The 15,310-nt window shown below is 38.0% G+C and overlaps 1 protein-coding gene across 4 annotated transcripts; it reads left to right on the forward strand.

Moving 5' to 3' along the window:
* The first annotated feature begins 694 nt into the window (after positions 1–694).
* Positions 695–14,604, forward strand: tlx2 (T cell leukemia homeobox 2). Of its 4 annotated transcripts, none has more exons than XM_074647665.1 (5): positions 695–1,905; positions 9,226–9,432; positions 10,163–10,397; positions 13,600–13,780; positions 14,232–14,604. In XM_074647665.1, exons 1-5 carry the CDS (start codon positions 1,347–1,349, stop codon positions 14,238–14,240), a joined length of 1,191 nt encoding a protein of 396 aa, XP_074503766.1. In that variant the 5' UTR covers positions 695–1,346; the 3' UTR covers positions 14,241–14,604. The 4 variants fall into 4 exon arrangements, with proteins under 4 accessions (XP_074503766.1, XP_074503764.1, XP_074503767.1 ...); XM_074647664.1 differs by having other exon boundaries at positions 696–1,905; positions 10,160–10,397; XM_074647663.1 differs by lacking the exon at positions 14,232–14,604 and having other exon boundaries at positions 10,160–10,397; positions 13,600–13,816.
* The last annotated feature ends 706 nt before the right edge of the window (positions 14,605–15,310 follow it).

A 15,310-nucleotide genomic window follows, 5' to 3' on the forward strand; every position in this document is an offset into this window, starting at 1 on the left:
CAGAGAAAAGATGGACACAAAAATATCAAAATGAACTGAAGATTTATAGTGACACAGTTGTCAATAAATGACATTCAACAATTCATAATAAAAAAAATTAAAAAAATGTTAAAATATATCTTTTCCGACACGAGGATAGAAATAGTTCTTGTTAAATGTAAAATATGTAAAATGTAAAAATATAAATATTTAACTCTACTCTTTCTTTTTGTCATTATTATTATTGTTATTTATTTTCCTGGTTTTGTTTTGGTTTTGAATGTTGAGGTTAATTTCTCTCTAGTGTACTTGATGGGTTTGTCTGTAAAGCTCATCTACTTAAAAGTTGGTTTATTATAGACTTGTAATTACAAACAGTGGATTGCATATATGAAAACAGCCTTGAAAAAAGAAAAAGTATAAATAAAAAAGAAAAGAAAAATAATATATTAAACATAAGACCAAACTACATAACAAATGACCATATTCAGTATTTTTTTTTAACATGTGGACGCGAAACTGTTCAGAAACCACTTGACCCCTTCACTTCACTTCACTAAAAGGCACACAGCCTCCCATTTAATAGCAGAAAAGCTGCAGGAAATATTGAAAGCTGCGGCTTCTTTAAGACATCCGAGCAAAACAACTGTAGGGAGGAAGGGTGGGAGGTAGAGAGAGAGAGAGAGAGAGAGGGAGAGAGAGAGAGAGGCGAGGTTTGGCTGGATGACCGAATGGCAGCTTTTACGCAGAGGGTTTGTCTCACCTGCTGAAACGCAACTTCACCATTCAAGCACAAACAGAGCCATCTTTCGCTCTCACCTCCAATTAATATCCAGGTCAGCGCTTCTCTTGCGCGTCTTTTTGGGTTTGTTTTGTTTTGTCTGTGGCTTTATTTTGATGGTATACTACCATGCACTCTGCGTATGGATCTTCTCTTCCAGAGTATAGGCGAACAAAGCGCATCTAAAGCCTCTCCAGAGAACAAAAAAAGCACGGATTTCTTTGCCTGTAAGTACTCAGGATAACCATTCGGCATCTTTTGTTTGTTTTTCTTGATGTTATAGGCTGTTTGTGTGTAGTTCACTGGGAAAGAAACGCGCTGTTAAAGATGGATACGCTCTTCCTTAGCCCGATTGGATAGGCATTTTTTATTATAGGGAATGCTGGACACAAATAATAATGGCAAGGTTTTGGAAAGCGCTGCTGGACACGTTATTGTTTTTTTCCTGGGAGTAGAACAGGCCTGTGTCGATGCTTTAAAATCACAAACAACTCGATACTGCAGCACACATACAAACATTTCATCTCCCAAGGCGTGAACTGCCATAATAAAAAATATACTGACAAATAACATCAAATAAGAAACTATGGAGCACACCGGCATCGAGGAGGTGAACCAGACGCACCAGCAGCAGCAGCATGAGCCCATCAGCTTCGGGATAGACCAGATCCTCAACAGCTCGGACCAGTCCAGTGGATCCTGCATGCTGCCCAACCGGACAACCGGCGACCCGGATTACGCGCTGATGGCACCAAACGTGTACAGCAGCAACGGCGGCTACAACAGCGTCTACAACAACCCGGCATGCTCCATGGCGGCGGCGGCGGCGGGTCTGGCCGGCTCCTACAACGTCAACATGAACATGAACGTCAGTATGAACATGAACGTTAACGTGAACTCGTCCGGTGGCGGTGGTGGTGGAGCCGGTGGGGTGATCCGGGTGCCGGCGCACAGACCCATGCCGCCTCCGCCGCCTCCCGCCGCTGCCGCGCCGCATCCGCCACCTTCCGCGCATCCGGCGTGCCTGGGTCCTGGCATCGCCTCGGTGCCCGGGATGGGGATGGGGATGGGAATGGGGAATGCGGCAAACTTCACCTTCCCGTGGATGGAGAGCAGTAGGAGGTTTGCCAAGGACAGACTAACAGGTAAAAGAGTTTTTCCTATCGTTATCCTGCAACACCTGTAGTCTGATGTGTGTGTTTCCCATTAAAACAGATAGGATAATATCATTTACCTTCATGCAAATCCATCTGGAATTAAAAAATATGATTTATCTTCATGCACCTTCACCTGCATTCCACTCCATAATAAATGAGCCCAAAGACTATATAGTATTGTAGGTAAAAGAGTTTTCCTCGTTATCCTGCAACACTTGATGTGTGTGTTTCCCATTAGTTTAAAATTTCAAGGTTATTAGTCATAAGCATTTAAAAGTACAGTGTACAGTGAAATGCAATGAAATGCATTTTACCCTGGCTCTCTCTCAGCCCTTAAAATCTATAAATAGTGCAGTTGATAAATACAACAATAAATAACACAATACCTGAGAATAAAGGCAGATAGGTTTATATCATTTACCTTCATGCACCTTCACCTGAATTCCACTCCATAATAAATGAGCCCAAAGACTACACTGTTAAGAATTTACCAGTAAAATAACAGTAAAGAGCTGGCAGCAGGGTTGCCTTTATGTTACTGTAAAATTAACATTATTATACTGTCGCTGAAATTTACAGCTTTGTACTGTTAATGAAAAATACAGTTTGAACTTTATTAATTTTCACAGTATTATTCATTATATAGCTGTTTTTCACCTTTCTTTTACATTATCTTACTGATTTGTTTTAATGCACTATTTAGGTTGTATTTTTTTTACATACATTTTAATAAACATTATTTTTGCCTAGATGAATAGACTTACTAGGTTACAGACATAGGAATAGTCACACTAAATACAATTAAAGGCACTTGTTAGGAAAAAGGCTTTAATAGACTTGTTGACACTTTCCCCAAAATGTCTGTCTTTAGCTGGCTACAAGCACAGAATGCAAACCATAACAACATGTGAGTGAAGAACAATAAAGCTAATTCACTGATTTTACAATCATGTACAATGTACAAGCCTCACTTGTAGTATTGTATATTCTCCTCGTGGCCTTACAGGTGGGATTTTTTCTGACATTTCTGTTAAATGTAGGCCTTAACGATGAGGTGTGTGCAGGATGAACTGGGCCTATAATAGCTCAGCAGAGAGGAGCTGATTTCATCTTTAGGTTGTAATAATCTATAACGAATCGTATATATATGCACACACACACATACAGTCAGTTTTATTATGCTGGAAGGGGCAGTCTGATAAACGAGAGGAGAAATTGACATGGACATGCTGATGAATCAGTATTGGACCATCACTCTCCATTTACTGCGGATGACGGATAACGACGTTCTCAGTCTTTTCATGAGGATGAATGATTTTTTTTTTTTCGAGCCAATTGAGAAACAGGAAGATGAGTCATAATAGTAATAACATATGGCAGGTTACAATCCATGTAACAGTGGGTAATAACAGGTTAGATCTGTTGTTATTATTATTATTATTATTATTATTATTATTATTATTATTATTATTATTATTATATATTCACAATATTAGCCATATTAATGTAGCATTTCTCTTCCAGTTTAGAGATGAATATTACCTAAATGCAATGCCTCAATTATATGTTTCTCTCAAAAAATAATCTGCATAATCCACATATAGTAAACTCTTAAACACCATGTGGTTCTGTTGCTTTTCTTTTGCCCTGCTGCAATTAATACATATATATATACAATACAATTACACAATAATATACAATAATACAGCTCATTGTAGACTTTATTTCATGTAGAGTTTATGTTTTACTTAATGCCCATTCAAATTTATTTTCCTCTTTTTTTGAAATAAAAGATAATAAAGACAAAAAACATGACAAATTACTTCTTTAAAATAGACATAAATTAAGAAACTAGGATGCATTATTTTGTTTTTTCACAAGCCATTCTCGTTGACTAGCGCAAATAATCTGCGTTACATTTAATTGTTATAAAAGTATTTGCTCACATGTTTTGTTTTAGCTTCAAATACAATCATACACTTACAGCATTTTTATACACTCTGTCAATTTTATTCACATGCTTTTGCATTTTACATGTACAAACTAATAATCACTCAATTTTCTTGGTGGATCTATAGCTTCAATTTTTAATTTACTTCAACAGAACTAATAATGTGGCAGTGTTTCCTGTAGATTTCCTTTGCCAAATGTTAAATTAGCTATCCTTTTGTCTTTGTATAAGTAATACATTTAAATTGTATAACAAAAGCATAAAATACGAGTAATTTTAAATAATATTTATTGAGTTCTTGAGGAGAAGGATTATGTCTTCTATTAGACTTTATATTATTATCTCTTTATTTTATTTTATTTTATTCTCTTTATTAATTTGAGAGGAGGTGCATGGTGCCACTGGTGTGTTTCTCATGACCTCATCCTTATGAAGATGAAAATAAAGAGCACCCCTCCTCCTCTCCTCCTCTCCTCGCATTAAATATTCACTATTCAGTTCTTTCTACCTGATTAATTATTAAATACTGGGGGACGATATGTCAACTGCAAAAAGATACAGTGTAAATAGGCTTATCAATTCTACTCATAGTCACCGAGGGCCTCTCGTTTAATTTCTCTCAGCTTTGTGTCGCTGTAATTATTTCAGCAGCTTATATCTTTCCACTGTATTGATCAGCAGCAGCTACACACACACACACACACACACACACACACACACACACACACACACACACACACACACACACACGCACACACACACACACAGAGAGATCCAGATTTAGCCTGCTCTGTTTGCTATAAAAGGCTGTAAATCAAATGGACTATCATCTATCCTGATGGGCAGAGCACCATTTTAAATCTCTCTCTCTCTCTGGTTCTTGTTTTTTTCGAGCTGAAACTGGAGGAGAAGCCCGACCCTGTGCAGCTTTAAACAGCTAAAACATTTAGCCAAAGGCTTCCAGCTCTGCCAGCACATGGGAGGCTTTTTTTTTTGCAGGGATGTAAACGAAACCAGTTAAATTGCACAATAGACTTCTCTCGTTTTTCACTCTGGTGGCCTAAATTCACGTTATAAATCATTGCAAAGGATTATAAACTCTGGGGCTGTTAGATGCATCATTTAATCCATCTTTAAAAATAAGACTTGTTTATTCACCAGTGGCTTAATGTCGATCACTAACTCCTCTCTGTATTTATTCATATGCGCAATTTATTTCATTTGCATTATTTCTTGTATTATTCTATCCTAAATTTCAACGCAATTTTTTTTATTATTATTATTATTAGGTTAATAGTAATAGCAGCAGCAGCAATAGTAGTAGTATAGTTCTGTAGTATTTTGGCAACAGCAGCGTTATTTCTCTGTGCCATTCTGCTTAAAAATTGTGAATTGATTTTACTTGATTTAACGTTTAATTTCATTTATTTTAAACCTGCTCAACACTCGATTTTGATGACATAAAAAAAACATAAAACGTTTTTGTTTTAAAGTTGTAAAACAAAAAAAACACAAAACTAAAACTATAAATAAATAGCTAAATAGGCTATAATAATTATTATTTATTAAATAATAATTGTAATGAATTGAAACAAATGTTAAAAAATGCACAATATATATATATATGTAAAATCATAGTCATGGAGAGTTTAAATTCATAAAAAATGAGTAAATATACGATGGCCAAACACTAATCCAATAAAAACAAAAACAATCTAGCACTGTAATAATAATAATAATAATAATAATAATAATAATAATAATAATAATAATAATAATAATAATAATAGTAATGATGATACAAAACCGTTCTTGACAATAAGAGTCACAATAAAGCACATGTGGCTCTATAGGCCGTATAGCACCGATAATAAAAACACAATTAAACCTTTCTCTCTCTCTAATAAATCTCTTTGTGGTGTTAATGGCAGCAGAGCATAAAAATATGATGTTTTATTTCCCTTCCTGTCTGTCGTCGTGTTTGCTGCCCTGGTTTGGTTGTCGGTGTGACAGAAGACAGTGTCCCTGCCTTTTGTCCCGTATAGTGTAATAAATAGCAATATATGTTCATGTTATATTTCAATATCCCCTTTAGAATCCTTCACGGATATATTTATTAGATTGCTACAGAGGTAATATCCGCAGTGGGGAAGGGAGGCGCTGTCACCGAGAAGTGTTATTAAGTATAGGTGGTTTTATTATGGGAAACATATCCTCCATGGTAGCATTTTATTTTTTGATATGCTTATGCTAAATTGTATTATCCCAGGCAGCAGATTTAGTATTCTCACCCATTTCATTTTTCATTTGAGAGAGAGGGAGAAAAAGTCAGATCGTTTTTCATTTTTCTTTTTCTTTCTTTTTCATTTTTTTTTTTTATATAGGAACAAATTGTTCTCTCTTTTTAATAATAAGAATAATAATAATAGTAAATGGTCTGAATCTGAATCAAGAAATTCCCATCTTCTCCACACAAACGCTGAATTAACAGTTTAATTGTTTTCCAGGCTGTTCCAGATAATGTTACTGCATGGATAATTCTTCTTCTAATTAAAATCCTAACTTTGGGGTTTTAGAGCATACAAAAAAAACGTTCCATTTTTCACCACAATCACGTTTTATCTCGTGGGATTTTGAATTTCTACAGCAATATTACATCATAGGAAATGACAGGTTTGATCCGTGAGCTACAATAAGCTATATTTAATATTTATAAGTAGATTTTTTTTCTGTGTGTGATTCTGACATTTGTCTCATTTTGATAAACTTATTTAAAAAAAATGTTTTTATTTTTATTTTTATTTAATGAAATTAATTGTTTTAAATATAGGCTTATATCTTAACCTTTACCTAGAATATTACTGTAGTGAAAGGTCATTTAAACTCACTATTTAACACTTAATATAAAATTGGCTGAAACATAAAGGCACAGTGAACACATTTGAGTGCTAAAAATACAATAATTCAAAAATATTATGGGTTATTTCCATTCATGTAATATCATTAGACCTGATGCAGTTGAGTCTTTTAATTTGATGATCCAGATTTTGTGTTTATACGACCTCACAAGCTCAAACATTACAGCACAAATAGCTTGCAGTCCTAATAATAATAATAATAGTAATGGATGAATCTGAAGGCATATCTGATTCCTGAAAGGTCTTATAACCTCACACTCTCAGTCAAAACATTAGACCTGACAAATGCAGTATCCATAGCATCACTGTATCATATATTTCTCAGCATTTTGCACGCTGTGAGGCACAAGCTTTTCCTGCAGCTTCCATGAGGCTCCTGCTGCATGTTAAGTTCCACTTGGGTTGCCTCTGAACGTGCTTGTATGTGCCTGGTCCATTAGTTAGCCCACAGATGGCCTGAAATAGCCATCTAATGCAGTATCATTTAGCCAGACCTGCCGCTGGGAGCAACAACAGGCCTGTTCACTCACAGCATGTGACCCTTTAAGGGCTACACATAGTTTGGGGCAACAAGACGCCAACCAAAAGAGGACTAATTACAATATATAGGAACATCATAAGAAAAGTCACCTTAGGAATAAGAGGAATCATATGAGATTTAAAAAACATACCATGAAGTGCAATAAAGTCACTATAAAGTCACTATTAAGGGCCACAGTGAGCACCATATAGAAATAGCATGGTACATCCAGGGGATTTTGTCACCATAAAGTCATGATTAAATACCACAGATGCTTGTCTGAGTCCCGAAAGGAATATTAGAGGGATAGCATTACCATTTTTACTATTATTGAGCACCGGAGCGACACATAATGTGAAACCTGATAATAATATTATTATGGGGAATATTACCATAGGAGATTAAAAATAATAATGAGAGGAAGAAAAAAAGAAGACACTATAAATCCAAGATCAAAAACACAATAAAAAAGGTAGTGAGTTTTTCATTTCAGGCACTAAATTTGCATTGCTCATTTACACTCAGGTAATAGTGACTTCATGTGACCCAGTGTAGCAGCAGCACATTGCAGCTGTTAATCTTTATTTTACAAATCATTTGCTCGCCTCAATTTGCCACTCGTGTTCAGCACCATCAGGGGACGTCGTGGAGGCTCCCTGGAAACGACTGCATAAATAGCTTCATGTTCCATTTTCCATTCAAATTGTCATCGTCTGTTGCAGGCAAATGAATTTTTCAGGTCGCATGAAACTCTGAGAATAGCAGTAGACGTGGCCCCTCGGGGGACACCTATGCAGATGTTTTCATATTCATTTTGGCTTCTGGGTGAGCTTTTGTGACAAAACAAAAACAAATAAACATCCTGTAAAACAGGAGGAGAAACAGCTTGCTGGTGAGGAATAGGACATAGAGAGACACAGAGAAAGAGAGAGGAAGAGATTCTTTTTTTAATTCTTGTTTTTCTGTCGTTGATTTCCATTTTGCCTCAAAATGAGAATGTGGCTGCATGGGGAGTGGATCTATGGCCAAAAACGATCTCATTACATTTATTGATCTTCTGTTTACCCCTCGGCTGACAAAATAGACAGGATTCATAGATATTTTATGATGCAGGAGATTAGTTGTTATTAATACCCAGATACAGTGAAAGTGAGGCAGTGAAGCACAGATAGAAGGAAAAACACAATACAGTGTGCAGGGTGCTATTCATATTTTTTCTGAAGACACACAATGACAAAGCATGTTGAGAAGACACTAAACAGTCCATTCAATACATGCATATTTTATTTAAAACAATGAATTCAATTCAATTAAATTCATTATCTATAAATTATAGATATTCTGAAACAAAGACTATATGTAGAAATGTGTAATTTTGCATGATCAATCCTGTAATATTGTTGTTAGAAGTTTTAATAACCAATGCTTAATGTGTCTATGGAAGACGTTTTGTGCAAAAACTGAAAAAAAAAATTAATCTGATTGGTTTGATGGCAAAAATGCTTACAAAATTACAAAAATGTTACTCTCCAATAATTGTAGTGTGCTTGATTGAAGGACTGTGATAGATTGCCAGTGGCATTGTTTTAAGTAGGTTAACATCATTATAGTTATTAAATCATATTATGACCTTCATCACATTGTCAATGGATGACCTTGATTCTGATTGGCTGTCTAGTATGTGCTTGATTTATCTTTATAACTCTGCTAGTTGTCACTTATTTCTCTATGTAATTTTGGAGTAAAACCTTTCCAAATGTTAACATCAGAGACGAGCAGTAAATGTCATTAAAGTGGACTCTGTCCATCATTCAGCCTTCCTTCATGTGATTAGCTGCAATGCATTGGCGCCCGCACAGCGGCTGCTGCTGCTGCTGTGCTCCAGATGTGGGACCTTACTGTGTCTCCCTTTTCTTTAGGGGAGCAGGCAGAGGAGAGCCGAGCCGGAGAGGGCACAGGGGGGCCGGGGCCCACCCTCTGTCCTCTCCCCAAGGGAGACATCGGCAGGGTCCCAGTCTGGAGCACTGTGGAGACATTAGCCAAATGTTATTACCCCGAGCTCGCTCACCTGCGAGACGGCAGTGGCCTTCTAGCAGACTATCCTTTTCCAAAGGGGGCTTGCCCAGGTGAGTCACCCCCTCCCCCCCAACAACCATCTTCCTTACCTCACCTATCTGTGTCACAGCTGATTGTTTAGTGCATCCCTCATAGATGTTAAAAGGTTTTTTGTTTTTGTTTGTGAAAATGTCAAAAATATTGCAAAAGCAGACGTTTAAATCTTGATCTTTTTGCCATTGTTGAATTGCCAGCGGCAAGCGATATATCTTCTCTTGAATTGTTTTTGGAAGTGATGCTGCATATCTCAGCTTTCTAAACATCTCTCTATGATTTTTTCCTTGGACGTCCTTTCTGTACAAACAGCGTGCTGTTTATTTTTCAAAATCTGGCAGGGGAATATTAGTTGTAATTACATTCATCTTCTTCAATTGGCAGCTTCTGGGCCTTCTCTTAGACTCCCCAAACAACACTGGCTTTAAGACAAAATGGACAATAATTGTATCTAACCAAGGACTGGAAAACAAAATTGTGTTTATAACATGAGCGTAGACAAACAAAACCTCAAGGGAAATAAGTTTATATTTCAGAAGCACAGATCATTCCAGTTTAGAAATGGAAATAACTCCTTACACTAACAGATATTAATCTTGGACTCTTGAAATAACCTCATTGCAATAATGCTAACATGGACTTTTTTTAAAAAGAATGACTTGCATGATTTTTCAAATTCTCCAATTACTTAAGAATTATCAAACAAAAAGTCAAGTTGATCATCTTTTTTGTGTTTTTTTTCAGCAGCCCTCTCACCCTTCTCCGTGACCCGTCGTATCGGCCACCCTTACCAGAACCGGACGCCACCCAAGAGGAAAAAGCCTCGCACCTCCTTCAGCCGGGTGCAGATCTGCGAGCTGGAGAAACGTTTTCATCGTCAGAAGTACCTGGCGTCGGCTGAGCGTGCAACCTTGGCCAAGGCCCTGAAGATGACAGACGCACAAGTCAAGACCTGGTTTCAGAACAGACGGACAAAATGGCGGTAAGGGTAGCTCCTTCACTTAATCTGGCGCAGTTCAATCTCCTTTACTGGCGTGAAAGAAGGAGTAGTGAAGCGAAAGCATCATAATTCTCTCTTCCACATGCTCATAATCTTCTCTCCCACATGATCTACTTAAGAAAAACAAAGAGGCCGTGGTGGATTTTTCGGAAGCCGTTTGTCTTTATTGAGGGCAGGATGTTCACTCCACTCCTTCCGTCCAATCTTTTCTCGGTGCCATAAATCGACTCTGAATGTGTGTGTGTGTTTTGCTCTTGGGCCCAAAATGCTTACTGGTGTTTTACTTCAAACACGAGTAAAATGGCCCGCAGCTGAAGCATCCGAGGCGTCGTACAACACAACACCTATTTTGCTTAGCTTAGCTGCCAGTCGAGGCCAGTTCACTTGACCAAGCACAATTACTCCTGAGCCTCCTGAAAGGCCTTTTAGAAACCTGCTGTCCAAAGCAATACTGAAACACTCACAGGAGGAATTGACTGCCAAGTCCATAGACAGAAAACACACACACACACACACACACACACACACACACACACACTCCCTCACTTCATTCTAACTGTTGTTTATAGCCATTTGGAGGTAAATGAGTATGAAATCAAATTATGAAGCCCTGCCCTTAGTTAAAGGGACAGGACACATATTTCATAAGCGTATTACAAACAGCTAAATTACCTTTTAGGGTTTTAATGTTTAAATGATCCTAAAGCTTTTTATAATGAGTTTTGAATTTAATACACATAGAAAACACTTAAAAACTTCTGTTATTTTCTCTGGTTAACATTTATTAGTTAGTTTATTGTCTTCTTTGTCTCAAAAAAACACATAATATTGAAATTTAGTTTGATGATCCCCTTTAATAAAGTAATTTGAGAATTTCCAACAATAGCAGTGAAAAAAACAAGACGTATTTTTCTCGCTAAAAAGATGTAATAAAAAGGAATTTCCTTCAAAAAAAAAACTAAATCCAAGACTAACTGGCATGTCACAAGCAACAAGGGAATTGGCTTAACTGCTTTTTCTGATTTCCCAGTTTTGCTGAGATTTATGTGCCATTTCCCTGTAGTGTGCACCTGATAGGATGAGCGTGAGGGATGTCTTTGCGTGACGACTACGCTAGTAACAAGAGGATGATCAAATCAACAGCCAGGGAATCACATTATGATAATGCTGTTAACAATAATGTGTGGCTAATGGATGGAGGTCGGTGTGCATGAAAGAGTGTTTTAGAGGCTGTGATTTCTACCTGCCATTTGTGTTTTTGTAGTTTATTTTGACGCCAATCATTTGTTTATTATGGTTTGTATTAATAGTAACACCACCATAATTTCAAAAGAGCCTGTAAATTGCTTTATTGTGCCATAATCTGCGTTGCTGTTGTGGACCGTTCAGAACATTTCTTGGCTAAAATTGGCACACATACAGATGAGAAAATGTTCTAATAACCATGCAAACATCTGTCAGGAGAATTGATTTGAATATAAAATGAACTTCGGCTACTCTGAATCACAATGGGAGCTCAATTTGGAACTTCTTAAGGATTCACAAATTCTTAATTAACTCCTTTGTTGCATTTATCTCCTCAGCTCACGTCTTTATTTATACATATAATCCTGCAGACTCAAAGTATGCTATTCACTAAAAGTTCACCTGGTGTGAATGCTTCTTTCTGGATACTTTCCAACATAAACACGGCAATGTTTCCATTAAAATCACGTCTCATTTTAAACATACTGTTTCTATGTGTGTTTCACAGCAAATGTTTAATATCTGCACCTGCACGCAATGTACAGTACAGGGTGCATGTTACTGTTAACATATGCTTATCTAAAAAGAAGAAAAGAAAAAAAACATAAGCACCGTTTCACCTCGAGGCAGGATGTGTGCTGCACCTCCTCCCCCTCCGTTAGTCACGTCCCCTCACCAGCACCTGTCACTCATCCTGATCAGCTGTCGTGTAGCCTGAAGCTGAAGTAACTGGCACAGGTGTTGAATGAACGTACTGTAAAAGTGGCTAATTATATTAATGAACAGGTTTCGTTTGCAAATTTTGATAACTGTGCTGCTTTATTTTCTTTATTGCTTTGACATGTAGCCACAACCAGCCGCCAATGAAAAAAATGTATACCCTAAAGTATCAGAAATGGTACAGAAAATCCTGTTTCAGACTGGTATTCTTAATTTTTCTTTAACTTTTTAATTTTCAGCCATTTGCAACCGTTATTATTTTGCTGACAATCATATATTTAGTATTTAATTTTTAAGAGGAGTGACAGCACAGCATTCTTTAATGCAGTGGTTTCCACTACTAAAAACTGAAGCAATGTTTGGTTGCATAAAGTTACTGCTTGTGACCAATTAAAACAGTTTTTTTTCATTGTTGTATGAACAATTTTGTTAGGTTTGAAGAGGTAAAATGATCCAGAAAAACAGAAAAAAAAATAAAACATTTATCATCACACAACCACTCAGATTTAAAGGGGACATAATGAAAAACTCACTCTTTCAATGCTTGTGCTCATACATTTGGGTATCTGGAGTGCCTACCAACCCACAAACTGTGAAATAAGACAACCCAGTCAGTTTTTTGTGGGCTGTCTAGATCCGAAAACATGTGATTCAACAAGCCATTCAGATTTGTTTCCCCTTCCTATGTCACATGCAGGCCCATTAGAATATACCGCCCACAGCTTGAGAACTACCTTTGCAAAGGTGCTCCATATTTTTCTCAAAAGCCAATCAGAGCAGACTGGGCTTTTACAGGGGGGGGTCTTAAAGAGACAGGAGCTAAAACGGAGTGTTTCAGACATAGGGTGAATACAGGTATATTCAGACAGACAGTATGAGGAAAATAATGTGGTTTTTAAAGCATGTAAACATGCTCTAGTAGAAACCCAAAATACAAGTATGAACCTGGAAATGAGCATAATATGTCCCCTTTAAGTTGCGACCCCCTGTGGGGTCCTGACCCCCAGGTTGTGAACCACTGCTTAAATATAAACTATATCCTGTCTGTTTGAAAAAAGAAAGTTCTATTTCTTCTTTATGAAGAAGTGGGACAAACATTGTGAACAATGCTGTGGTATATGCAGCATTAATAAATCTTGTGAACATGCCCCATAAAAATAAACACTATAGGCTCTTATATCTTCCTGTGTTCCCCCTTGTGTCTCCCCCGTTCACCCAGGAGACAGACTGCAGAGGAGAGAGAGGCCGAGAGGCAGCAAGCCAACCGGCTGATGCTGCAGCTTCAGCAGGAAGCTTTCCAGAAGACGTTGAGCCAGCCTCTGCAGCCGGACCCGCTCTGCCTGCACAACTCCTCCCTCTACGCCCTGCAGAACTTGCAGCCCTGGGCAGACGACAATAAGGTGACCTCCGTCACCTCCGTGGCATCTGTAGTGTGAGCATGTGTGTGTGTGTGTGTGGGCGAGGGAGGGAGGGACGGAGCTGAGAATGTGTTTATCAAAGTGTCGTCAGTGTGAATGGACAGAAGGGAGGAATCTCAGACTATTTCTGACATGTCTGACGTTCAAAAACGCAGCACCAGATTGTCATAGATACGGGAGAATGATGCTTGCTTTGAAAAAAAGAATGGACATTGTGCTTCCTCACTCATTGATCGTTACCAGCAACATGGTGGGGGAGCGTGTGTAGAGAAAGAGACAGCTATCTGTTACTGCCAAGACCTGCAGAACACTGTACAGCACAGGAGCCGCACTGACACTGCTGTTTGTCAAAATTAAGCAACTGTTATCTGAAATATCTAAAGTATGTTGAGTCATTTTCCTGCCTTACACCAAGTTTCCGCTTTCCCTTCAGCTGATCTAAAAGAGAGGAGGGCACTTTATCCATAAGTGCCAGGAAAACAAATGGACACCTCTGTACATGCCCAACTATCAAGACTGTCCCCCCTTTTGCCTCTGGATCCCTCACGAGGCGGCAGAGACTCTCTGCCAATAACGGCAAAAAAAGACCTCCTGTTTTTCGCTTTTGACTTTGTACAATGTAGTAAATGCATGTTTCAACCCTTTTCTGTGTGCACTCGGAAGTACCATTGAAGTCAGCCGCCGTCGAGGTGGACTGTTCAAGTGGTAGTGGATTGGCGGAACTCCTGATGACGAACTCCTCACTATGTTCAATTTAAAGGTGTTTTATATTAAATGATATTGTGACTTTTTGAAAAGATGACAAACCTCTCTGTTTTTCTCGCCTCTCTTTGTCTCGCTGGGTTCTTTCACTCACTGCCCGTTTGTTGTTTGTCACCATTATGAAAACCGTGCAATAATACTTTATGATTTTAGCGAGCTAGTTAGCCTCGTGGGATTTAGCTATGATTACACATTAAAGTTTCAAACCACCCAAAGGTAAGATACCGTCGAATTGTATCAGAAGGACAGCGCAATACCTTTTTTTATCCATAAAAACTGATGACTACAGCTCCCAGGTGTGAGTGTGAAGGAGGGCGTTGCCGAAAAAACAGCAAGCGTGCTCAGCGAAACCCTCCCTGGATAAATAAAGGTTTGAAAACTGATGCCAGCTCAAATTAGAATGAGAGTACAGGAGAAAGTACACGTTGTGCAGCTGCCAAGGGAACGTTTGAAATGCAGCGGTTGGGTTTTTATTTATGTTGTTTTGTTTTACTCCAGTGGTTTTAGTAAAGGATGTTTTAAAGGGGACATATCATGAAAAAAGTCAGTGCTTGTGCACATACATTTGGGTTTCTGGAGTGACTGTCAACCCTTTTTCGGGAGGGGGCCTGAAAAAGACAGGCGCTAAAACAGAGCGTTTCAGACAGAGGGTGAATACGGATGTATTCAGAGAGACAGTATGAGAAAAATAATGTGTTTTTTGAACATTAAAGCATGTAAACGTATTCTAGTAGAAATCCACAATACAAG

Source organism: Sebastes fasciatus, chromosome 10 (assembly GCF_043250625.1).
Source record: "Sebastes fasciatus isolate fSebFas1 chromosome 10, fSebFas1.pri, whole genome shotgun sequence".
Taxonomy (NCBI): domain Eukaryota; kingdom Metazoa; phylum Chordata; class Actinopteri; order Perciformes; family Sebastidae; genus Sebastes; species Sebastes fasciatus.